This window comes from Meriones unguiculatus (assembly GCF_030254825.1).
Source record: "Meriones unguiculatus strain TT.TT164.6M chromosome 13 unlocalized genomic scaffold, Bangor_MerUng_6.1 Chr13_unordered_Scaffold_51, whole genome shotgun sequence".
Taxonomy (NCBI): domain Eukaryota; kingdom Metazoa; phylum Chordata; class Mammalia; order Rodentia; family Muridae; genus Meriones; species Meriones unguiculatus.
Window position 1 is genome coordinate 372,802 of NW_026843657.1, and position 27,682 is coordinate 400,483.

A 27,682-nucleotide genomic window follows, 5' to 3' on the forward strand; every position below is an offset into this window, starting at 1 on the left:
GAGGCGTTGGGAGGCATCCAGAAAGGTATTTATTGCTGCCATAAAATTATAAACTTGTTTTAGAACAAGTTAACTTCTAAGATTGTTTTAGTCAAATCAGGAATTCCATAATCAGGAATTAATTCACCTGAATAACAATGCATCTTCATAAAGATCCCATAGGAAGTTTATGCAATCAGAGATGGTAAAAATCCAAAAAGTGAGTGTTGGTGCTAAGCCAGAATTTGTTAAGAGACACAGTAGCACAGAATAAAGGAGTGTCAGGGTTTGGAAACAATTCTGTGTGCATTGGGGAACAGACCTTACAAATCACCAGCTCTCTCTTCCAGAAAGCTCACATGCATATTAAGCTTCCCCAAATGAATGGCTCTTAGTATATAGTCTCAAGAAATTTTTATTTACTTTTTAAAAATTTTTTGAAATAAAAATTTCAAAAAAGTAACCATGGTCTAAGAAAGATTACAAATGGAGAACACTCTAAATTATTCTTCTAGTTCCTCATTTTTAGAAAGAGGGACTATATCTTGTCCTTTATTTTCCTTGAATTTTTATTCAATCCCATCAATTAAAAATATGAGCAAAGAAACATTAGTGATTTTATTTATCTTTTTATTTTGACTTCTGTTTACCAGTTGATATAATTTCAGCATTACACCGACTCTTTCTTCCCTCCAGATACTCCCATACACACACATATTTTTTCAGTGTAACTATAGCTATTGTGAGGAAATAAAATCTTATGTCAAAATACCTGATCCTTCGTCTCTTATACATTCGTACTCCCTCCATCTCAATTACATAAAAAAATCCTAAATTTTCAGGATGAAGATCATGCTTATCTGTGATAATAAGGATATATACTAAGGATGAGGTTAAGAATTTTGTAGGTTGGTTTCTGCCAAGGTATGTGTGCCACTACTTCATGCTTAAAGTTATCATGTGATGCTGATCATTGTGGTTGATAGGCATCATAGCAAGGTAGGACTATTATTGCTTCATTTCCTCTTTTGAAACCATGCATTGCAACTTCTGATACATGAATGCTAGTCCTCAGGGAGGGTGTGTTCAAGTCAGTTTCAGCTCAGATGTCTCTGGGCTAGCGTGTGAAGTATTTGGTGTCATCAGCAAAAGGGAAATGGCTTCCAAGTTTGGGACAAAAAGGGAAATAGCAGCAGCATATAATGTCTGAGGAGTCTCTGAGACAACCCCCACCAGTAACACAAAAGTGGACTTCTCATGCCTGGTGTTAGAGTTTTTGTGAGATGGAGGGACAGTTGTTATCAAAGATGGCAAATTTTCATTTAAACTAAATTTTAGTTTTATACAACTTACATGGATTATAAATGTTTTAGGTAGCTAGATACTAGTATGACTCCATACTACTTTTTTCAGACATCTTTATTGTTATTTTACCGTCCTCCCTTTAGTATTTCTCTCAGTCTCACCTCCATAATTATTATAACACCTCTTGTGTTCCCATTTTCACTTTGAAATCACTTGTAACCTTCTATATCATACTGCCCCCAAAATAACTCCATTTTCACCTTGGAAATAATCCTTTTTCTATTCCAGGTTTTTGCAATTACTGCCAGATATGGACTCACATTTCAGTTCATAAATACTCAGTTTTGAGCTAGGAAGCATAGAAGAGAGAAAATTTGAAGTTTGTTTTTCTATGCTTGGATTACCTCAGATAACATGATTTTTTTCTAGTTCCACCCATTTACCTGAAAATTTTATTTTTTAAACTACTGAATAGTAATTCATTTTAAAATCAGGAATGAATGAACCAATATTTAGTTCATTTTTCAAGTTATAATACAATAACATAATTTTCTGTTTTCTCTTTCTTCCCTCTAAATCTTCCCAAACACCTCTCCTGTCTCTCTTTTTCATTAATTCATATTATGTGCATATATATAATGTAGACTTCTATATATAAGTTGCAAAGCCTAATAGTGTGATTTCTATGCATGTTTTCAGGGCTGATTGTTTGGGGTTAGATGACTAACTGATTTTATGTTCTTTCCTGGGAAGAATATTTAACCCACTCTCAGCCTTTATTAATTCCCTGAAAATTTTTGCATAGGATTGAGGCCAATGATTTGTTTCTGGAGGAAATTTGCATGTCTATTAGCATTTTCCAACTTGCAGTTCAAGGTTATGCAAGTATATTGGTAAGCTTTTTTTATTTTTTATCTTGTTAAATGTTAGGGCTGTAGCTTCTGGTATTATTAGGGGACACACTACCAGAACATACTCTGATGCTATTCCTTTATATATTTTCTTTTTCCACCTGTTCTGCATGACCTCTGAGCCTTAGATCTGAGAATTGTTTTGTAGATGTATCAGGTGTGACTGTTCAGAATTTTGCCTTATGACTGGTTGTGGATTTCAGTCACGATTGTTGTTGCCAAGAAAAGCTTCTTTGGTCAGTGGTGAAGTATACTTAATGGTGTGCATTATTAAAAATATTTAGGTTGCATCATGTTTATATCCATGCATAGACTTACATGTATTGTAAAAATTTTATACAGATGATTCACAGTATGATTGCTTAAAACTCTTATAAATATTTACTGTTATTTCATTCCCTTCCTTAATTTATATTTATCCAACTTCATATTTAGAATAACTCCCGCACATTATTCCAATCAGATGACCTTTTCCCTGCCATTGTATTGCTTGCCCACCAAGTTTTCTTGTTTTTACAGTTATTCCATCGTGAATACACACATATGAACATTTGGAGTTAGATGCCCCAGTGTAGAGAATGAGAGATATTTATCTTCTCGATATGGGTTACCTAAATTATAATTTTTCTACTTACATCTATTATGTGTATGATAATTTTATTATCCATTTATTATGTTAAAGATATTTATGAGTTTCCATTTCCTACCTATTTTGAATAGAATAGCAATAAAGGTGACTGAGAGCATATTTCTAGAGTGGGATGTCGAGTCATTTTTACATATGTCTAGGAAAAGAGAGCAGAATCAGGTAGTAAATTTATTTTTTTTACTTTTAGAAAATTCTCTACACTGATTTCTAGAATGTCTCAAACTGTTTAAAAGCCCTCCCCTTTCTAGAGAATGATTCTCTTGCCTGTTCTATAAAAGAATCCCAAATACCACACAAAACCCTGCTATGCTTCCCAAAATAACAGAGAACTAGTTCATGTACTATTTATCTCAATTACTATCATGTAATTACATTTTGAATATGTATATTTCCACAAGTTAATAATTAATTTGCATAACTTACTAAAATGTGTTTTTAGCAGTAGCTTCTTTTCTGAAATAGAATGTCTGTGATTGTGAGACAAAGTGAGGGACTCTTATTTTTGTTTAAATATACATTTCAATAAAAGTTACTTAAAAGTGGGTAATTTAATTTCAGTTTACTAATAGATTTTATTAGAAAACTAATGTATCAATTTTATTCACTATTTTTTTTCAATGCAGTTTATTCAGGAACCTTGAACAATCATTGGACCCTGGGGAAAGCCAGCCCACAGCTTAAATAGCCTCTGGGTAGCCAACCCCAGCGTGCCATGTGGGCAATGCAGATAGGTCCACATACATGGAAGCAAGCCAGATCCTCAGCCTTAGCCAAATGTGGAGTTGTTTGTGACAGAGAGCACTCACCATCGGGAAGGTGGAAGGCGGAAACCAGCTCCATCTTTAAGGCACAGCATTACACAGCTCTCTACAGTTCCCCCTTTTTGTTTTAGACGCATCAGGCAAGAGTAGAGGTCTGATCTCTGATATTAGAAATAAATTGGGACTTTGTACTGACTTTTCAACAGAGACTATGAAAGCCAGAAGGGCCTGGACTGATATCATGCAGACCCTAAGAGAACACAGATGTCAGCCCAGGCTACTATACCCTGCAAAACTCTCAGTCCTCATAGACTGAGAAAACAAGATATTCAATGACAAAAACAAATTTTAACAATACCTACAAACAAATCCAGCATTACAGAAGACACTGGAAGGGAAAATACAATCCAAGAAAGTTAGCTACATTCAAGAAAACACAGAAAATAAATAACCCCACTACAGTAAAACAAAAAGCAACCAAGCACACAACCGTATGACCACAGCCAACATCAAATTCAAAGGATCTAACAGCTTATTCACTATTTTTGTTTTTAATATATCTCAAAGAGTTTTTTTCAGGTCTTAAGAGAATAATGTAGCACTTTGGCAAAAAGATGCACCCCAGCAGCCCTGCACTAGAGGCCAAGATAGAGAAAACCTCCACAGCTACCATGGCTTTGCCCTTGGTGCTCTGGTAGACAGGGATGAAGGTGACCCAGACACTGCAAAACACCAGCATGCTGAATGTCAGGAACTTGGCCTCATTGAATGTGTCAGGCAGGTTTCTCACCAGAAATGCCATAGTGAAGCTCCCTAGAGCTAGGGTTCCCAAGTAAGCCAACACACAGTAGAAAGCAGTAACTGAGCCCTTGTTGCATAAAATGATGACATGATAATGTTCAGAATGTACATCTGTGTCAATATAGGGAGGGGAAGTTCCCAGCCAGACTCCAGAAAGAATAAGTTGGATCAGGACACAAATGGGGAGAACCGCGTTATAGACACCTGATACAAACAACCTTCTCATTGTTCTCCCAGGTTTCATGACTCTAAAGGCCAGAATTACAGTTAGAGTTTTTGCCAAAACAGTGGAAAGAGCCAAAGTGAACACAAGTGCAAATGTCATTTGTTGCAGTATGCAAGAGGCTGTGTTTGGGCGGCCAATGAAGAAAAAGGAGCAGAGGAAGCAGAGGAGGATGGAGATGAGCAGAATGTAGCTGAGAGTTCTGTTATTGGCCTTAACAATGGGTGATTCTCGGTGTTTGAGAAAGATCCCCAAAACTGCAGTTGTGCTAACAGAGCAGAACAGAGCTGTGCAGGCCAGAGCCATGCCCAGAGGATCCTCAAAGGACAGGAAGGTCACTATCTTGGGCAGGCACTGGATTCTCTCAGAATTTGGGTACTGTTGAATTGGGCAAAATAAGCACTCCTGCTGATCTGTTGGGAAGAAGTGAATCAATATTTCAGCTAATGCAATTATTTAGTCATTGCACATTTAATTCATGAGAGTGCTTTCCAATGAAGCCTTGCATATTCTGCTTCCTGATACTGCCAAGGTCATGAACTGTATAATTTCCATTTCTACTTTTTATCTTATTTACTTAATAATAATCTTTCTGCTTAACAATTTATCACTGTTTCTCTAGGGCATTGTTATCTTTATTACTCATATTCAGATGAAGTAAAATTGTTAAGTAATCCTTCAAATGCTTTTTTTAATACATTGAGTTACTAAGTACATATATATATATATATATATATTATTATATTTTGAACAGAAATACACTTCCTTGTTTCCACCATCACCATCATGGGCTCTTCTCATTTTTCTTGTTTCTCACAGTTTCAGTGGATATTTTTTATCCTGCTTCTATATAATTTTTCTCAGGGAACATGGAATAAGTTAGATACCACCTCCATGACCTATGGAACAACTCTGATTTGGTAGTAAATACACAACAGTTGCATCAACAATTGCAGCTATAGGGTCAGATCAACTGCTTTGGAAGTTGCCCATAAATATCTATAGTTTTGACATCCTTTGACTCAGGACAGGTTCCATTGTCTTTCATTATTAAGTTCCAGATTAATACTGGGAATTGTTCTAATTTTCATTCTTGTTCTTCTACCCATGTTTTGAAGACTAAAACAATGCCCTACATGACATACAGTAAGTCTATACGTATCAATCATTAAATCAGAAATGAGGAAATTCAGAACCATATTCACTGGAATGGTGAGACTCATGAAGCCAGCACAGCTAATTGACAAAATTCCAGCAAAGCTGAGCTGAATGTCCAATCCATATTCTTCTGTCTCTAACTCTTTTTTTTGTTTGTTTGTTTTCTGTGTGTTGCATTACTAGGGGCTTTCTGCATGATTCAATTTCTGTTTGTTTGTTTGTTTCTACCAAAAATAGTTTTGAGTCTTTTTATGATAATCCTATACTTGATTTTACTTATCCATTATTTGGAAATCTTCTTTATGCCCTGGAGATCATTAAGCACAGATAAGCAGATAGAAAGATGAGGCCATTATTACAGGAATGTTTTTGGGGTATCTGCCTGTAAACAGTATATTGGTTCAGGGTAAACAGAGAAAATATAAAACCTTGGCAGGACAGGATATTCTGTTACAGATTTAAGACATTCTTTTATTATAGGCTTAGAGCTTCCTGAAAATGTAGTTTAAAGACAGGAGGACATAGAAGATACACTCCTGATGGAATAAAACACAATAAATATGATAGACTGACTAAAATAAAAATTTCCTACTTCATAGCATAGATGATGATATATATAATAAAGGGAGTTATTTATTAGTATTTGCTATTCATAGAAAGACCAGATTAGGTATTATCTGTTTATCAGGACTGTGGTCATACTGCAAAAACTACCAGCCTAAAAGCAGACTGTCATATATTAAATGTGTTTTCTTGAAGGAGACATTATTTAGATTCCTTAAATTAAAGTTATACAGCTAATAATAATAATAATTAAATCTTTTTTGTTTGTACTTTTTAAGTATGTGATGAATAAACTAAACAGCCACTCTGTACCACTTATATAATCATTAGTGTCTGTTTGTACTGTGAAACTTGAATAAACACGTGCCTTGTTGATAGTAAGTTAGAGCCACAGAAAATCCTGAATTTTAGAAGACGGCAGCAAGATTCCCCTAACCACTGTACCTAACTCACTCCCTTCCCTCACAGTCCCCTCATCTGCTCTGTGGAGCAACCTGTATGCAAAGACTCTCCAACTCTCATTTCCCTGCTGAGGATGGCCCCACAGAAAGGCTCCTGATACAATCTCACAGTAATGAACTGCCAACAAGAGAACATGCATGAGACAGATCTGGGCTCTCTGCACATATGTAACAGTCATTCTACTTGGTCTTCATGGGGGCCACCTATTACCAAGATGAAGGCAGTCTCTGTTTCTTTTGCCTACCATTGGATCATTTTCCCACAATCATACTGCCGTGTGTAACCTCAATAGCAGAAATTGTACATAATCTTTTTGCAACTTTATATGAAAAGGCTGGTTGCTATCCATTGGAGGCTTTCTTTTTTTTCTGATAAAGAAATGGAGGAGTGACACATGGCTTGGGAGGTGAGGTTAGGAGAGACTGGGAGGAGAGGTGTGAACAGATGCTGCAATATTACATAGACAAAATAAAGAATATATTTAAAAAGAAATAAAAAGACTGTAATAAAAATCAATGAAATAGAAACAGAAAACAATACATAGAATAAACAAAGGAAGAGCTAGCTCTTTCTGAAGACAAACAAAATTAACAGATACTTGTCTCAAGTAAATCAAAGGAAGAAACAGAGGACTCAAATTAACAAAATCAGAAACAACAGAAAAACATTACTACAGAAACCAAAGAAATTTAGAATATTCAAAGGAAACATAAAAAAATACCCTATTCCAGTAAGCTCTAAAATGCACATATATGTGCACTTTATGTGTATAAGTTTTAGATTTGTGAAGCAATAATGATTTAAACATGAATTCAACAATAATTCAACTAAGTACCCATGAAGAAATTCAATTTTTCACAAAGCCTCCCCTCAAAAAAGAAAGGAAGGATGAAAGATTTTTTAAAAAAGGAGAATTCAAGATGGTGGAGACCACTGTGCACCATATCTGAGAGATAGAGGTTCAGAGACTATGAGTTCAGTAAGTGGACAGGTGGCTAGATACAGAGCATCAACTTTGGTGGTTCCCATTCTGGAAAGGACATCCCAGAATTGGAGTCAATATGATCCAGGCCATCTCATGGCTCCAGGAGTAGCAAAGTTTAGACAACATGCCCTTCCACATACTCCAGTGTGTTTGGACCCCCAGATCCAGGAACTCTGCATTCTAGCAGCCAGACTTCGGATCCCTCTTACTACCCTGAGGGCAGCACCAGGATTCCTGGGACAGCATCCTAGCCACAAAATGACAGTTCTTCTGGTCACCCTGTGGGCACCAAGTGAACAATAGAATCACACAGCTCCTGGATCCAAGATGGCAGAGCTCTGAGGAATCTGAGAACAAGGAACACAGTTTTGGGCAAGCCTGCAAGCTGTAGCCCAGCTTTCTTCAGAGGAACTCCAAGGATGCCAATTGTGCCTAGAGCCCTTTGGGGCACCTTCTCCTGTACCATGCTCATGACCACACTAGCACCTGCACCCAGAACTCCTGGCCTCCAGTGCATGCACACCCAATGATCTTCAATTCTCCAGCCCACACCTCTTTGTGTGCCCACACACTGCCCTTCAAGACACTGGTATCTGAATTGCCAGCACCCATTCTTGAGCCACTACACATTTCTCATCTCCTGAACACTACTCTAGACTCAAAACACAGGAATATTCAGTCTTTGGTGCGAGTCTCAGGAAGAAACAGCTAAGGCTATAGACAATCAGATGGCTAAAGACCAGCATAAGAACATAGTCAACCAAAATCATGACATCATTGCTCCACCATAACCCCTCCTCCCAAAAAAATAATGGATATTCTAATGCAACTCAAACACAGGACCTTTAGTTTCTATTTATGCAGTTTTCAGAGGCATATAAAGAGGAAAAGAACAAATCTCTCAAAGAAGTACAGGTAAATAAAACCTAATAAAGAGAGGTCATCATAGAGAGAAAACCACAACCAAACAGGTGAAGAAAATTAATAAAGTTATTCAAGACTTGAAAATGGAATTATAATCAATAAAGAAATCACAAACCAAAAAAATCTGTGGAGATGGAATACTTAGAGAAGAGATCAAGCACCGCAGAGATAAGCATCACCAACAGAATACAAGAAGTGAAAGAGAGAATTTCATGCTTTGAAGATACAATTAAGGAAACTGATACATCCCTCAAAGCAAACATAACAATGGAAAATTCCTGATGCAAAATGTCCAAGTATTCAAGGACAGCATGAAATGATGAAACCTAAGAATGATAGGAATATACTAAAAAATGATTCCAGGCTCCAAGGTTCAGAATATATTTTCAATAATGTCACAAAAGAAAATTTTCCAAATCTGAAGAGATGCCCATAAACATGCATGTGGTTTACAGAACACCAAATAGACTAGATAAGAAAATTCTTGTACCACATAATAATCAAAACACTAAGTCTACACAATGAAGAAAAAAATATTAAAAGCAGCAAGGAAAAAAGATCAAGTATAATATAAAGGCAGACCAATCAGAATTACAACAGACTTTTCAACAGAGCGTATGAAATCCAAAAGGGTGTGGGAGGTTGTCCTGAAGACATTAAGAGACTACAGGTACCAACCCAGACTCCTATTCCCTGTAAAACTTACAGTCAATGTAGATATTCCATGACAAAATTAAGGTTAAACAGTATCTGTGAAGTACTATGTACATAATGAAGCTCCTAGAAGGAAAACTCCAACCCAATGAGGTCAACTAAACCCAAGAAATATAGGCTATATATAAAGTCACACCAAAAGAAAAAAAAAGAAAGAAAGAAAGAAAGAAAGAAAGAAAGAAAGAAAGAAAGAAAGAAAGAAAGAAAAGGAGCACAGAAACACACTATCCAAACCAACTCCACAAATAAAAGGAATTAACATTCATTGGTCACTAATATGTATCAACGTCAATGGACTCAACAATCCACTAAAAAGACACATGCTAACAGAATAGTTACAAAAACAGGATCCAGCATTCAGCTGCATACAAGAAACAACATTTCAGTCACAAAGATAAGACAATTCCTTGTGGTAAAGTGCTGAAAAAATGTTTGCCAATCAAATGTACCCAAGGAGAAAGTGGCAGTACCATCCTAATATCTATAAAATAGACTTCCAACCAAAATTAATCAAAAGAGATGTGGAAGGATTCTTCATCCTCATCAAAGAAAAATCCATCATGACAACCTCAATATGTTGAACAACTATACCCAAATACAAGGGCACCTGAATTCCTAAAAGAAACATTATTAAAGCCGAAATAACACATCAGTGCCAACATAGTAATAGTGGGAGACTTTAACAACCCACTCTCTCTCAACAAGTGACAGATCATTGAAATAGAAGCTAGTGAAATAATGAAGCTTACAGAGGTTATGAACCAAATGGACATAAGATATGTCTACAGAGTCTACAGAACTTTTTATCCAGACACAAAAGAATATACATTCTTTTCAGCACCCCACGGAACCTTCTCCAAAGTTAACCATGTGTTCCGGCACAAATCAAGAGCCAATGGATTCAAGTAGACTAAAATAATCCATTGAATCCAATTACACCACCATGTTCTAAAACTGGATCTCAGTAATGACGGAAATAGCAAAAGGGCTCATACGCACATGGAACCTGAACAACTCTCTATTCAATGACAGGTGTCTGGGAAGAAATAAAGTAGTTTAATGTTTCCTAGAATTGAATGGAAATTAAGGTACAACATACCCAAACTTATGGGACACATTGCAAGTAGTGCTAAGAGGAAATTTCTTAGCACTCAGTGCCTTTATAAGGAAATTTGAGACATCTCATACAAGCAATCTAACAACACACCTGAAAGACCTAGAAAAAAAATCCCAATAAGATGTAGACAAATTCAAGAGGAGTATACAGCTGAAAATAATAAAACTCATTTCTAAAATCAATATACTAAAAATAAAATAATTCAAAGACTCAACAAAACCAAGAGCTGGTTCTTTGACAAAATCAACAACATAGACAAACCCTTAGCCAAAGTAACTAAAAGGTAGAAAGACACTATCCAAATGAACAAAATAAAGAATGAAAAGGGGGACATAGGTAGACACCAAGGAAATCAAAAGAATCATTAAATCTTACTTCAAAAGCCTATGCATCTTAACATTTAAAAACCTATTTGGATTGGAAAGTTTTCATGATAGATTTCATTTACCAATGTGAAATGAAGATCAGGTAAATAAATAGTCCTATTTTCCCTAAGGAAATAGAAGCAGCCATCAAAATTCCCATCCAAAAAAATAAAATAAAATAAAGCCCAGGGCTAGCTGGTTTCAGTGAAGAATTCTTCCAAACTTTCAAAGAAGAGCTAACACCACTACCCTTCAAACTGTTCCACAAAATATAAACAGAAGGAACATTACCAACCTCATTCTATGAGGCCACATTCACCTTGATACCTAAACCACACAAAGACCGAACAGAGAAAGAGAACTTCAGACCAATTACCCTTATGAAAATTGATGAAAAAATACTCAATATAATACTTGCAAATCAAATCCATGAACACATTAAAGATATAATCCAACATGACCAAGTAGGCTCCATTCCAGGCGTGTAATGGTGTTCAGTCTATGGAAATCCATCAATGTAATCTACCATATAATCAAACTGAAAGAAAAAGAACCACTTGATCATCTCCTTACATGTCAAAAAAAGCATTTGACAATATCCAACACCAGTTCATATTTAAAGGCTTGGACAGATCAGAAATACAGGAGTGTATTTCTACACTCTACAGGGAGTGTAGAATGGAGATTTGAAGTTAGCACACTTCTCAATACTAAATATGTTTAGGCACATACCTAAACATAGTAGAGGCAATTCACAGCAAGCTTATAGATAACATCAAATTAAATGGGGGGAACCTCAAATCAATCACACTGAAATCACAGACAAGACAAGGCTGCCTGCTCTCTCCATATCTCTTCAACAAAGTAATTGAAGTCATATAGCACACTGCCAAGAATTTATTCTATGATAGCCTTAGATCTTAGAAAATAATGAATATTTAATTAATCTTTCAACATTTTATTGTTGTCAATAAAACATAAAAGTACTGTTGGTTATCCATTTTTCTAAAAGTTGTCTTTTTTGAATATAATAAATAGTAATTATCATCATTATAATGTATATTCCTTCTGACTTTTTATTCCTTTTATAAAAATTTTCATTTTAAAAATAACACAATTACCTCACTATATCTCTTCTTGTTCTTCTCTCTAGCCCTTCTGGATCCACCTTATATTTATTCTCTCTCATATTCATGGATTCTTATTTTTATTAAATATTGTATTTTTGCTTATGTGTGTATATTCAAAAATACAACCTGCTTTTCCAATATGATGCTACTTGTATATGCTACCACATAGTTGAGTATAATCCTAAACAGGCAGCCATATTTATATTTACAAAAACTGGCTTTTTCTACTATTGTTGATACTGAAAATGACAACTATAATTGTTGCAAATGCAGTTTCATTTCTTGTGCATTGAAGAAACAATCACATATGTATTTTTCATGGAGTTACTTTAGGCAGGAATCATTAGGTTTTCTTTGTTACAGAAATAAAATTTTATCTTGGACAACTGGAGCTCTCACATTCACTGGGGAGCCTATAGCATGGGTCACTGCAAGAGTTGAGATGGCCATTACATGCACCAAAAGGGAGGGTTTTAAAGTAGGTTGAATATGACACATTAGCATGAGAACTGCCACTCAAACATTCATACATTGTGTGACAACATCAGTAATTACTAATGGATTAAGGGATAAGTGAAAGAGACATAGGGAAAAGCACAGCAATCCAACACCATAGTCACTTCTTAGCTTTCTCCTTCTACATTCCCAAACAGTTTGAGGAAAGGTATTAGTTTTCTACCTGTCTGGTTGGAAATTTGACGCTCTGGACAAAATACACAAGAAAAACAGCAGACGGGTCTTTCTTCTTGTGGAACTTTCCAGAACCCTGGACCACAGCTCTGTGCACATACAGATTGTGGAGTCTGAGGGCAACACAGAAAAACTGGTCATAATATTGTACATTAATTTAAAATACTTTAGGCTAAATAACTTATATGTACATATTCTATGTAAATTCTATGTATGCACGAGGAACTCAGAGATTTTAATAAGGGAGTGTAGAATGGAGATTTGAAGTTAGCACACTTCCCAATACTAAATGCTCAACATCCCTGTATGGTGACTAAACTGTGACTCACTTCTTCCTAGCCTTTTTGAAATGTGTATGACATCCATTTATTATCTCCTGTGATGCAGCAAGCCAGAACTCATTTATCATATGAGTTATGGAAGGTTTGGACTGTGAGAGAGAAACCCAGTCACTCTTGACTCATCTATTTCTACCTTTACATTTCCAGTCCTGTAGTGTTTCAGCTGCAAAAGAAAGTTCAATTTTCTCATGGAAGATGGTTTGTCCATTGGTGAATTTTGATCTATTACTGTGACTTTTACCCTCAAATCCCAATGCTAGGAATAATTCTATGCCTTTCTTCTTAAACATTAATGACTTCATCACATAGGATTTTAATTAGTTGCACCTTAGTTAATCACATTAACTACTAAACTTCTAACACAACCTTAGTTTGTTATATGTTAAAAATTGTGTAGAACATGAACTATTTATATCTTTTCTTAGATCTCGTTTATGCCTTGATTTGGATTTACTGTCTCATAAATATGTATATATTAACAGTAATTTGCTTCTGGATAACTATCTCAGGAGTTAAGGGTGCATACTGCTCTTGCAGAGAAATATGAGTTCAGTTCCTGATACACATATCTGGCAGCACATATACATTGGTTACAGAAATGTCTTGTATCAAAATCCAAAATTTGTTTCCTGTTCATGCTAGTTCACAACCTTGTAAATCTATTGGTATGCTTGAATATGAGTTGTATGAATGGAAGGATGCTTGAGCATGAGCATGCATGCATAATAAAAATATGTGAATTTATACATATGTTTGTATGCATGTGTGTGTACACATATAAACACAAACACACACCAATATAACCATGAAAATTCATATATTCACTGCAGCATGAATGAACACACATTGAAATTTAATTTATTTAATTTTAGCTAGAGGAAGTAGTTTCTTTTTATGTATTTTTATGTGTATATATACATAATTTTGAAATATAGAATTTTATTTCTGAATTAAAGTAATAAAATACTACTGAAGAGATGATTTAGTGTTTAGCATGCTTGTCACATGAGCATGAGAACCTGAATTTGATCATGCTGAAGGGATGGAAAAAAAAGTTGGGTGTAGAAAATATTCCTATAATACAAATTTTGTGATCCTGAAGACAGTGAGAAAGTCAAGGAAATGGTGTCGATTGAATACATCAAAATCATGAAGGTTTCAGAGCTATGTCCATTTTGAAAATAAAAGGCAGAGCAACTGAGTAAGATAACCAGTGTTGATTATTGCCTTAACAGGTACATGTGCTCACATCATGAGCACTCACACACAAGCTCACAATCACAATACAACTAAGAACAGCATATAACAATTATTTTAAAATTTCAAAGAGACATCACACAATCAGGGAAATAAGGCACATACCTAAACAAAATAAGGGCAACATACAGCAAGGCAATAGCTAACATCAAGTTAAATGGACAAAAACTTCAAGCATTTCCACTAAAATCTGGGACAAAACAAGGCTGCCTATTACACCATAACCCATCAATATAGTACTTGATTTTCTACCTAGAGCAATAGAAAGGAGATTAAAAGGCTACAGATTGAAAGAGAAGAAGTCAATGTATCACTGTTTGTAGATTATTTGATATAAGTGACCCCCAAGATTTTATCAGAGAATTCCTACAGGTACTAGACACTGTCATAGAATTGTCTGTATACCAAATTAACTCAAAAAAAAACATCAGTAGCCCTCCCATATGCAAGTGACAATAGGGCTGAGAGAGAAATCAGGGAAGCAACACACTTCACAATAGCTAAAAATACTCCAACCAAGCAACTGAAAGGCCTGTATGACCAGAACTTCAAGTCTTTGAGAAAAGAAACTGCAGATTTTAGAAGACTGACAGTTCTCCCATGATCCTGAATCAGTAAGATTAACATACAAAAAATGACCAACCTGCCAAAAGCCATCACTATATTCAATACAATTCCCATTAATTTCCAACACGATTGTTTGGATACTTGGAAAGAGCAACCATTAAATTCATATGAAAATATAAAACACAAAGGATAGCCAAGACAGTTATGTACAATAAAAGAACTTCAGGTAGTGTCAACATCCATGAGTTCTACCTATACTACAGAGAAATAGTAATAAAAATTGCATGATATTGGCACAGAAACATTTTGGTCAATAGAACCAAATTGAACTTCTAACTGGATGTCTGCATGCAGAAAATGCAAATAGACCCATATGTATCTCCCTACACAAACTCAAGTCCAAGTAGCTCAAAAAACTTGACGTAAAGCCAGACTCAAAAATCTATTAGAAGACAATGTGGGGGAAAGCCTGGAACTCATTAGAATAGCAGACAAAAGAACCACAATATCACAGGCTCTAAGATCAACAATTAATAAATGGGAGCTAATGAAACTGAAAAGCTTCTATAAATCAAAGGGCACGTCAATAGAACAGTCTGACAACCTGCAAACTGGGAAAAGATCTTCATCAACCCTACATCACAGAGAGGGCTAATATCCAAAATACACAAAGAACTTAAGAAATCAAACATCAACAAATCAAATGATCCAATTAAGACATGGGGTACAGAAGTAAACTGAAAATTCACAACAGGAATCTCAAATGTCTGAGAAGCACCCAAAAAATTCCCAATGGCTTTAGCCATCAGAGAAATGCAAATCAAAACGACTTTAAGATTCCATTTTCCTCCAGTAAGGATGACTAAGATAAAAACTCACATGACAACACATGCTGGCAAGGATGTGAAGAAAAGGGAACACTCCTCCATGCTGACGGAAGTAGAAACTTGTACATCATCTCTAGAAATCAAGCTGGCACTTTCTCAAAAAACTGGGAATAGTTCTACCTCAAGACCCTGATATACTATACTACTCTTGGGCATATACCCAAAAGATGCTCTACCATACAACATGGACATTTGCTCAGCTATATTCATAGTGACTATATTTTTAAAAAACAGAAACTGGAAAAAAAATTGGATGTCCCTCAACCAAAAAATGGGTAAAGAAATTGTGTTACATTTACAAAATGGAACAGTACTCAGATGTTAAAAATAAGGAAATCAAGAAATTTACAAGCAAATGGATAGAAAGAAAAAATATCATCCCTAGTGAGGTAAACCAGAAGAGAAATACATACATGGCATACACCCACTTATAAGCAGATATTAGACCTATAGTACAGGATAACCTTACTACAATCCACAGACCCAAAGAAGCTAAGTAAGGAGGACCCAAGTGAGGATGCCAGAATGATACTCAGAAGAGGAAATAGATTAGACATCAGAACTGGATGAAGGGGAAACTGGACAGGAGATGGAATTGGGAGCGAAACAAAGATGGGGATCAGATGTGTGGACAATTGCAGTGGGAGGTTCTAGGGCTGGGAAAAAGAGGGAACTAAAATGGAGTCATCTCTTTCTCAAGATGGAGTCCAGTGGTAGGGTAGGCTCCAAGGAGGATGAGTGGGTCTCTAGCTGGGATCCCTAACAGGGAGGGAAACATGAAGCCTTAAGTGACCACCTCCTACCCAGGCAGGATTAGTGAAGTGAAGGGAAAACACACATCAAAAAAATTGATCCAAAATTACCCTGCCTACAAGAAGTTCGGCAATGGAGAGGGAACAAAGATTGAGGGAAAGTACAACCAGTAATTGGCTCAACCTTTAACGCACCACACAGTAGAGAGCCTTACAGAACAGTTGTCTTGGAGGCTCCACCAAGCAGCTGGGTGGAGATGCTGGGACTTGTGGCCAAGCATGGGGCACAGCTCCAGGAGTTTTGTGGAAGTGTAGGAAGGACCTGAAGGAGACAGGATCTCTTCAAGAACGCTAACAGGGACAGCTAACTCAGACCCATGGGAGCTTGCAGAGACTGAGTCATCAACTAAGCAGCATGCACGGTCTGGACCTAGGCCCTCTTCACATATGTGGACAATGAATAGTTTGCTTTTCATGTGGGTCACCTGGCAAGTTAGTTGGGATTGGGGCCTGTTTCTAACATAGGCTCTACTGCCTAGTATTGGAGCAATTTCCCCTGGCAGGGCTGCCTTGCTGGGCCTCAGTGGATGATGATATGCTCAGTCCAGATGTGACATGATGTGCTGGAGAGAGTTGATATGGTGGGAGGGGAGATCCCCTTTTCTGGGGCAAAGGGAGAAAGAAAGCAGAAGAGAGGGGGAAAAGGGAAGGTGGGAGGTGAGGATGGAGGGACCATCCTTGGGATATAAAGAAAGTAAACTGAAATTAAAAAAATATTTTTAAAATTTCAAAGAAACATCACATAATTTTAATAACTCTTTACAAATATTTTCTACATATTAAATATTGAAAAATTCCAGACCTGATTGAAGTTGCTTGGCCATTTAATCAGAACTTCATTGATGAAAAAGCCTTGATCTTCTGGACTCTTGAAAAGAAACTTTCCCACTTTAACTAATAATGACTTATGCTTAGTATGTTCAACAAAATTTTGTATATCATACATTTCCATAATATTCTTGTTTTCATCAAAGCTTATTTCATCTCCAGCAGCATTTGTCACTTTAATTTTCCTCAGAAACGGATGCAACTGAAGAGAGACATCATTTGATGAGTGGCCCATACAAATTACTGGTTGATGATCTTTAAGAGAAATCCATTCTCTCTCTCTCTCTCTAACATGGCTTTGTTTTTGAAAAGGCTTAGTTTATTTAAATGTCCACTCCACTTGTTTTAGTGAGATGAACAGTTCTTCCCATGAAAGTAAGGCAAAAATTACTGAACACAAGTAGAAATGTCTAAGATATGGAAAATGTGGATCATGTTCTTTGAGGGAACAAGGCCCTGTGTCTTTCCCCAGCACCAGCAAAATATTTATAATTAGAAAATGTAAAATTTTGTAGTGAAAATTTTGGGTAAAATGTAAACAACATTATTTCAGGGGGTTCATATGTATTAAGATATGTCCATTTTTAGTGTCAAACAAAGAATATGAGTGTGTTTCAATTAGGTAAACAGATATACATGTACATACAGATTTCATTAATGAGATTGTATTAGTAGGAGTTTATACAGAGCCCCAGATACATTTAAAATGTATATTAAATAACACAAAATGTATGTCAGTTATAACTCAGGAAATGGAAAAAGGACACGCTGCCTGCCTTCATTCCTCTTTGGGTCAAAACATTTGACTTTCAGCTTTGATATGAACACTATGTGGGGTAATATGCACTACAAATATATCTGGTGCCTCTGAAGGCCAAAAAGAAGGAAGTGGAGTTACAGACAGTTGTAAGCTTTTATCCAGATAACAAGAAGAAAATGGGTATTTTCAAGAGCAAGAAGTACTTCTAAACACTGAGCCACCTCAGGCCCCTAGATATGTGTTATTTTTATTTTTGTTCACTGCCCACAAGTATGTATATGTGTACACAAAGTGCATGCCTGATGCCTGCAGAGAGAAAAAGTGTGTGTCAGAGTTTTTGGAGTTACAGTTAAAGACAGTTGTGAGTCACTGTATCTGTGCTGACAACCAAAATCGGGTACCCCGTATGAGCAGCATGTGATTATAATTGCTAAGTCATCCATCTACCATGATTTAATTATATATCTAGCAAATACAATGGGTTAATACTTCAACTTAAGATATTCATTGTTGTGTTACCTAATAACAACTTGTGTTATAAAGAACTGTGGCTTAGGTATTCTGTTATCTATACAAGGGATATACTAACTTACCTAATATTACAACTCTGGAAAGCCAGGTTCACAAACTGTGTCACTGTCTGTCAAATATTGTTTTCCATGATACTCAAGATTACATAGTACACTATGCATTCATAATTATTTTTTTATTTATCTATCTTTGATAAAATAAAATTCAATTGACATGTTCAATAATCTTCTTGATGATAAGCTATTTGAAGGTGATCATCGAGGCTCCTATGTGTGAATGAGTCTTGGTTTTATCTTGGTTTAAAACCCCAAAACATCCATTTATACTAAAACATGGAGATATGGCCTCAGCTTATTAACACTGTTTGTGCTTGAACATTTAAGAATGGAAGCACAGTTCGGTTTTACCTTCATTTTACACAATTAAGGATAATTTGTAAAAGCAATTTCTTTTCAGTACTTATGACTTTAGTATAGGTGTTTTATTTTACACAAAAAGTTCTTTCTATGGTCTTGTGTTATGAAAATAAATTGCATTTTAAGTGAAATTGCAGCTTTGGATATATGATCACTATGTCTGTATCTTATGGCACTCACATTCCATGAAAGCATATAAATTTTGATTATTGAACATACTTTGTTTTTACACTGATTACATCTATATCTTACAGAATTTCATCTCACACTAGGAAAAGATTTGTTAAATGACATTCAAATTTACTGTCTTTAAATCAGTGCTTTCAGTCCCAAAATCATGTAAGATAATCACAGACATATACACATACAGTGCAATTGGACCGTTTCCATTTTAACTTATACTTTTAATTATAAGATGAAAATGTTTTATTGGCTTGACCACAGTAAATTACTAATAATGTAAGATCCCAGTGCTTCCCCTGTTTATGAGTGAGGGTTACCTGCCATGGTAGAATCCAGTCCGTGTTTCTGTCTTCTTTAGATCTCATTTCAGTTTTGCTCAATAGCATTTTATGGAGGGCTTGGGCAACTGCATACACTGAATTCCATATGGAATAGCTGGGCTCAGAAATGGTCATCATATCAATTTTTTCGTGCTTAATCCTAAGGGAAATATTTGCTGGGCAGGGTTTTGGATATTTACATGGCAAAGCAGGAGGTGAACACAAAAAATTGTCAATCCAGAATTTAGAGTAGTAAAAATCTCCTGGGTACTGGGAAGGTGTAAGATTCTCAAGAAAGCACTTGAAGCCAGGGATAGTTCTTGTCTTTGAAAATGAGATGCTTCCTCTGAAAAATTTTATCACAGAATCTTCCTCTGCTGCAGACTGTAAATATATTAAGTGTTGCTTTGCCATGATCCACACCTTCCCTCTGGCTAAAACAACTTGATTATCATTACAGAATAACAGCAAGTCATCTATATCACCATAGAATATCTGTATATTTACTTGTGTATGTTGGTTCAAGTCCACCAAACCAACAGCATATTTTAACCCTAGCTTCCAGTAGCCAGGGAATGTTTGCGTAAAAGCCACACAGATATCTTCTGATGCCATTTGTGCTTTCAGGTGAGAGAGGAACTCCTTTCCTTTCAGATCATCAACCACAAAAAGCCCCACCCAATTCCAGCCAAAGTACTTCAATAAAGAGATAACCCCCTGGGTTAGACCTCTGTCTTTTGGAGACATCTGATAAAGGGATGGGAATGTTTCTTTGTCACTAAGCTCAGTATCAAAAGGCCCGTATATGACCTGAAGAAGCAAAGAATAAAAAAAGCTATTCTGATTTTCTAGGTATTTGGGATCATCATCCTATGAAAGGAAATGGGTTCACTGTAGACATATGAATAGTTAAACTGAGTGATAACAATCAGAGTTACTCTGTGAATTTTGTAATCTTGATTATTCCTGACACTTACACTCACCCAGTGGTTTCTCTGTTTGTAGGACTGCCTTGTAGTAATGATAGATGCTTTGCTTCAGTATAGACTGGCAAGTCAGTAGTGGGAATATATCTAAGTAGGTATTCTCTACAACTACTCTTCTGAGATCTACTATCCTGAATGAGTTCACGAAAATTCCTTGGAATATTTTCATTGGTGATGGTCTTGAGGATTATTCCAAAGTTAATTACATGTCCTGTAATTTCAATTTTCTTATGTCAGATATTGAGCACTCTATGAATTGTGAAACATTTATATGCTAGATTATGAGGTATCTGTGTTTTACACTTTGACTCATGAGCAAATAAAGCCTGAGTATCCACAGTGCACCTTGCCAGCATTTGGAGATAGAATCATGAATACTAACTACTAAGTGATCCGCTTCAAAAGTCTCAGAATGTGCTGCTCATGCTTTTCACCAAACTCTTTCTAATGTTAATCATTGAAATATCAAGGTAATTCATTCACTGCTATTTGAAATATGCATACAGTAAACATAAACTACTTTTTCTTTTTGTTTTTCTTTTGTTAATATTTTCCTATGTGATTGTGCATTCAAATACTTTTCTGACTTACTTGTGGGACTTTGTAGAGCTCCAAAAGTGTTCCAATAGCAGCAGAAAATCCCGGCCTGGTGCCTGAAATGATTCCTAGAGCTTTATGTTGTGTTTTGCATTTGTAGTTAGGGATATAATCACTCCTTCCAGACAATGACATCAGAGGACCCTCCAAGGTTCTTTTGTTAGAATTAAAGGCATTGTAGACATGGAAACCCAAGGTCATATTGGAAAGCAGTTGTGAGTCCTTATTGATCTCCTCAATGGCAAAGTATAAGGTCAGCAAAATTTGATAGTTTTTCCATCTCCAGCTAAAAACGGAGAGGTAGAACAAAAAGTATAGTCAGTTCATTTATCACAGGGAGTCTTTATCAAATTCAGGAACATAGAGGTCTTAGGCCTCGACTTTGCCTGTGACATGTAAAGCTGTTGTGAATAAGACCCTGACAACTCAGGAACATCATGGAATGGTTCCTAAACTCTCAGAAATTAAACTGTATCTAGTAATTATTTTGTTGCTGTGCATTGTGTGGATAAAGTGTCACTTGTCTGTGTCTTATAAATGCTGATTAAATGGTGCTTATGATGTTTCTGTTCATGGAATCATTGGGATATATCATTGGGATATGGAAGAGTAACTATGGTGTCCACCAGGAGTGTGAATAAGAGCTCAATGTCCTTTTATTTTGTAATGATTCAACTTCAAACTCACGTAAACATTGTAAGAAGTTTGTTTATCTGTACTTGTAGTTTTAAAGTGACTCTTTGGGGTATAGACAGATGTCCAGAAGGTATCGGACGGGTCTGATGCTCTTTGGGTGGATGACACCTAAATGAACATTGGTACAAAGTCCCAATTTATTTCTAATATCAGAGATCAGACCTCTACTCTTGCCTGATGCGTCTAAAACAAAAAGGGGGAACTGTAGAGAGCTGCGGAATGCTATGCCTTAAAGATGGAGCTGGTTTCTGCCTTCCACCTTCCCGATGGTGAGTGCTCTCTGTCACGAACAATTCCACATTTGGCTAAGGCTGAGGATCTGGCTTGCTTCCATGTATGTGGACCTATCTGCATTGCCCACGTGGCACGCCTGGGTTGGCTACCCAGAGGCTATTTAAGCTGTGGGCTGGCTTTCCCCAGGGTCCAATGATTGTTCAAGGTTCCTGAATAAACTGCATTGAAAAAAAAATTCCATTAATAAAACTAATAACATATATTTAAGGGTGTTGTTCAGTATGTTTTAACACACTTCATGGAAAATAATAAAATTAATGTATTTATCACATTTATTACCTCATATATTTATAATTCATTGTGATGTGATCATAAAAATACTTTTAATGGAAAAGATCATGCTGAGTGAGGTATCCCAGAAGCAGAAAGACATACAGGGTATATCCTCACTTATTTTTTTTTCAATGGAATCATTAAATGATGAATAAATTAACTGTAAACCAGTATTAAAAAAAAGAAGTTTGTTTATCTGTACTTGTAGTTTTAAAGTGACTCTTTCGGGCATAGACAGATGTCCAGACATCGAGGCACACTGTCCCTTTGAATAAAAGCTAGCATTAATTCTCAGTGCCCACAGGATGGCCTTGGAACCATGTGTAGCTCCAGATTATAAGATCTCTTCTGGCATCTTTAGGCACCATGCACATATACAAGAAATTAAACACTCAAATACATGAAATAAAAATAATTTAACTTGTGTAAAAAAGTGTTCTTGGGGCATGAGAAATGACTGAGTTATTATGACTACTCAATACTCTTGAAGAGGACACTGATTCATGTCATAGTAGCCACTTTTAGGTTCCAATAATATGTATCACCAGTTCTAGGGCATCCATGTTCTCTACTGGCCTCTAAAGGTAACATGCACACAAGTGGCACGCACACAAACATGTAGGCAAAACACTTGTAAACATAATGTAAAAATTAATAAATATTTATAAAAAATTCAAAAAGTAGTGAAAAATAATAAAGGAAAGGTATTACTCTAAGCTTGCAGATTAAATGAATGAGCAGAGTTTCCTGGGTAAGGTGGGCGGGAGTAAGTTAAAGAAGCATAGAAAAGAAAGGAAAACTCCAAGTACATTAAGACAGTACAAAAAGTGCTCACAATGGGAGAAAAGTGGAACTTTGTTGCAGGTAGGTTGGTTGAACTGTGTCACACACAGCCTTCAGTGCTTGGGGATGGGTCATCAGAGCTTGTTTCAAAACCTTTGATCGATAAGAGTCTGGGTGACCCTAATAGAGGGAGCTTAACAGAAATCATGAGCCTGAAGTCCACTGGGTTCTACTGAATTAACAATTCTGCCTTCTGACCTGCCATCACCAGGAAGATATTCCATTTGGTTGTACTACATTAATCTGAGATTTGTGGCTAGATGTTAGGTTAAGAGACAATCTATTCGGCAAAAGCAGGCAACTAGCAACAACTGAAAGAGAATTACTCTTCCCTAAGAATTTTCCCACACTAAATATTGAACTGTATAATGTATACATGTATCAATGAAAAGTCCTGAAAAGAGCTGTGTTTGCAAAGACTGGCTATAAAAACTTCATTGTTGTGGAGATATTGCACGGGTGTAGTTTGAGAGGCTCATTACCATAGCCCAGGCTACCTGTAGCACCCTGAGTAGACATTTCTTGACATCTCGGCAGTTAAGATGATATCCTATATCTGATGTATAAAATCATTTTAGAATGTAGTAACCCAGCATACTACTGGGTTTTGCCAATCTAAAAGACAAGAATGACATCACATGGCCATCTTGGGCCTGTATGATACCTTGCCCCATTTTGCTGTCAACGTCCTCTCTGAGGTTTCCAGTGATGTATTGGATTTATAGTTTTCATTATTTATTCTGTTACTATGAAAAATGCATGGAGCTGTTTCCACATTGTATCATGAAATCTGGGATAACCTAAATTATATTCACAGACTCTCAAATGTATTCAAGAAATATTCTCTTTTTTACCCTTTGAGCTGAGGGCTTATGTTTTTTCCAATCACATAAAAGCAATAATAAAGACTAAAATCTATTCAATTGGTTATATCTGTATACTTGTTCATTTATATTTGTGGGGCAGGAACTCCAAAAGAAGATTATTAAGGCCAATCAACAAGGGCCCAGAGGGACCTACAGATTCTGAAGCACCCACCAAGGATAATGCATGGCCTCAATCTAGGTCCTGTATATATAAGTAGCTGATGTGCTGATTAGGCTTCATGTGGTCCCACTAGTTAGTGGAGTGGACATGGACTATGTTTTCTGTTTTTGTTCACTTTTCCTGGATGGAACTGCCCTAACAGACCACAGGGGAGGAACAAAAACTCAGTCATCATAAGGCTACAGGGGCTGGGGTGTGTAGGTAGTGGGCAGAATAGTGGAGGAGGATGTGGGAGACAGAGTAGGATTGGGAGGATTTGGTGGGGCCTATGACAAATATGTAAATTGAATTAATTAATGAAAATATTCAAGTGAAAAATATGGTAATAAATTAGATGCTCTACCCCAAAGCCCTCAGAGAGTTTTGCTGAGTATAGATCTAAGGAATTTAATAAAAAAGGAATTTTCTAACAGATATCTGGAGTCAGTTGTCATGCCTATCCAAAAATAGGATAGGCAGAAATGGCCTTTACTTTTATCATATTTCAACTGTGGTAAGGTCAACTGAACCATGAATTGCCACATGCTTCACCCAACAATAAATCCCTGCCCAACCTATAGACATTGTTGAATTAAATGCTCTACTCTGCCTGGCCAAGGATGGTTATTTTTCCCAAGTTCCTGCTCCATAAAAAATCTCTCAGGCTGCACAAGTCTGATATTTGAAGGCTCATGATGCCTTGTGTGGCAGCTGAAGACAATTTTGTTTTGTGTGGCATCCAAAGACTGTTGACCTCTGCTCACTATATAGTCTTGAAAATGCATGGAGGATCCCAGACTGGGTGCCCAGGTATCTATTAAATCTCTGTCTTTTTGACTGGTATAGAGGCCATTTGGATTATACTTCCTGCTCAAATCTACCCATCTCAGATCTCTTCTCATTTTCATAGCAGGTAGTCACTATAAAAGTTTAACAGAAGTTATGAAACTTTAGACAGCTCCTCTGAACAATGCTGCAGCTGCATGGTCAGTCCATATCATACATGAAATTCAGGCCTTGTTCTTTTCTACAGATACAAGATTCCTCTTTGAAGAAGATATTATCTTGCTGGCTTCACACTGAAAAATCTAATCTCACAAAATTAGATTTAAATGAAATTCAAACTGAAGCTACTAATACCTAACAGTTCACATTTTATGGTTCTTTCCTTTAAAAGAACTTGCTTGTCAATCATTTCTCTCAGTCTTCAAACAAATCTGTCTCTGGTTAAATGCCATGCCTGGATGTTGGAAACAAACACTTTAAAGTTGATGTAAATTTTGAATGTCTAAGAAATGGATTTAAGGCATGTAAATGCAAGGTATAAAAATCTGAGTGGTTGAAAGTATGTGAAAATGACACTTAAAGAGTTTAAACTTTGAGTTTTCAAATATGAATCAGTGGAGTTCTGATATGCTATGAAAACCACCAGGTGAAAGCCCTGGCTAGTCTTCTCAAAGTTACAGAATCAGACTTTTTAATGTCCTTTCATTCCTGCTGAAGGTATACTTCAATGCTTCTCATTGTGCTGAAATCTTACCTGCAATTACACATTCAGAGACAGGAAAGGCTGCTCATTTTTTAGTCCAGAATCATCCTTTTTGTTGCCCAAGCTTATCTGTAAAGTTTCAGTCTACTCTAATTGTTTACAGACATTTGTTCACTGCTTTTGGTCAAATAGAATCTAGATCAAGACTTTTGTCAACTAATAATGCAGTCTTTCTATCTATTGTCTATATCTGAAGATGGGCACTTTCCTTCCTCCTATGTTGGCATTCCTTCTCTTTCTAGCTGCAGTGGGCTCCTGAACAATGATTTCTCTATCTTGTGAAAACATTCTTATGAGTTCTTTACTTCCAACATAAATTAGGAATCCTGATTTTTTTTTTCTATTCAAGTACTCCACAACAATACAACTACCAGGATCTTACGCTAGTATGTTTGCTTCCTGCTCAGAGTGGAAATATGTATTGAGGTTTCAAAAAGATACTTTTCATCAAAGGACCATCCTAATCCCAAAACTGATGTTCAAATGAACACATGTACCAATTATAGCATCAACAAAAAACAGGAATATGAAAAAGCCTACTGACTCCTCCACAATATCATAAATAATCAACAACCTAACTCACAGTTTATCAGAGAGATAAAGTGGCAGATAAATACTTCAGAAAGTAAAGAGATAAACAACAGAAAAGAAGACAGAACCAAGAAATGGATTCAACTGGGCATTGAGACAAGAATAAATATTCTCTATGAGAACTTGGATGAGGGATAGAATAAACAGCAATACACAGGAAAGACTGAGTACCCTAAAAGACAAATCATAAGACAAAATTGAGATTGTGGGGAGGAGAAAGACAGATAGAAAAGTTGGAAATGAAAATCATAAAACCTCTAATCATATCACAGAACACTGGGTTTCCAGCACAGCTAACTAAGCAGAGGACAGAATATGGGCATGAATGTCATGAATTTCAGAACACTACATTACAATATCAATGAAAAATAAATAATTTCTAAGTATGACCAGTGTCTAAACCCTGAGATCCTTTAAATATACTAAAACCAGAACACATGAAACTGGAGATTCTAAGTTTTGTACCGAGGACATAGGGATATTCAAGTTCACTTTAGCAGAAACTCTCCAATTTTTGAAATAAACAGATATTAAAACATAACACAGTTAGATGGCCAAATAGACAAGAGAAGAATGGAAACTTATCTTGACATATTAGCATCAATATGTTAAAAAAATGTTTGTCCATGGAATCACACCATGGAGCAGACACAAAAGTTGGTGGTTTCTCTTCCTGATTTCTTTCTTACTGGAAACATAACAAAGAGAAGTGGAAACGTCTGTAGATGCACAATGAAGCTGGAAAATGTCAAACTGTCACATTGTTCTGTAACTAGTTCATAATTCTCAATGGAATTACATGTGTTTAGCAGGTGATGTACTATCTTGTAGACAGAACAAACATAGCACATTCAAAAAAGTACTCACTGAAAGGTGTTCCATAGAGGACTTGGTTCACTGTCAAAAAGGTTCTGGACATTTTGGGTTAGATCAAGTGGGATGTGAATGGGGATAAATGTGCCGAGGATTATGTCTGCCTCCATGTAGTTGCTGGGTTCCCTGTAATGAAAACATGAGATCCCCATAGTTGTATATGCAGGTTGCTGGAGTAGGATGAGACAAAGCAAAAGAAGGAACATTTAGGCTCTTCACTACACAGAGAGAGTCTTCTGCATCTGGATTGATCCAAGGAGATTATTGGCTTAGGTCCTGGAACAGGCTCAGACCTCAACAGTTTCAGAGAAGAC

The 27,682-nt window shown here is 36.3% G+C and overlaps 1 protein-coding gene across 1 annotated transcript; it reads right to left on the reverse strand.

Annotated features, from left to right (window-relative positions):
- Positions 1-4,155: 4,155 nt before the first annotated feature.
- LOC132651365 (vomeronasal type-2 receptor 116-like) lies at positions 4,156-27,520 on the reverse strand (the record flags this gene model as incomplete). The annotated part of the gene is made up of 6 exons (XM_060376587.1): positions 27,363-27,520; positions 21,218-21,509; positions 19,638-20,450; positions 17,405-17,632; positions 12,728-12,851; positions 4,156-5,042 (listed from the first exon to the last, which is right to left on the reverse strand). Coding segments are annotated over exons 1-6 (2,502 nt in total), but the record flags the coding sequence as incomplete, so codon positions are not given.
- Positions 27,521-27,682: the final 162 nt, after the last annotated feature.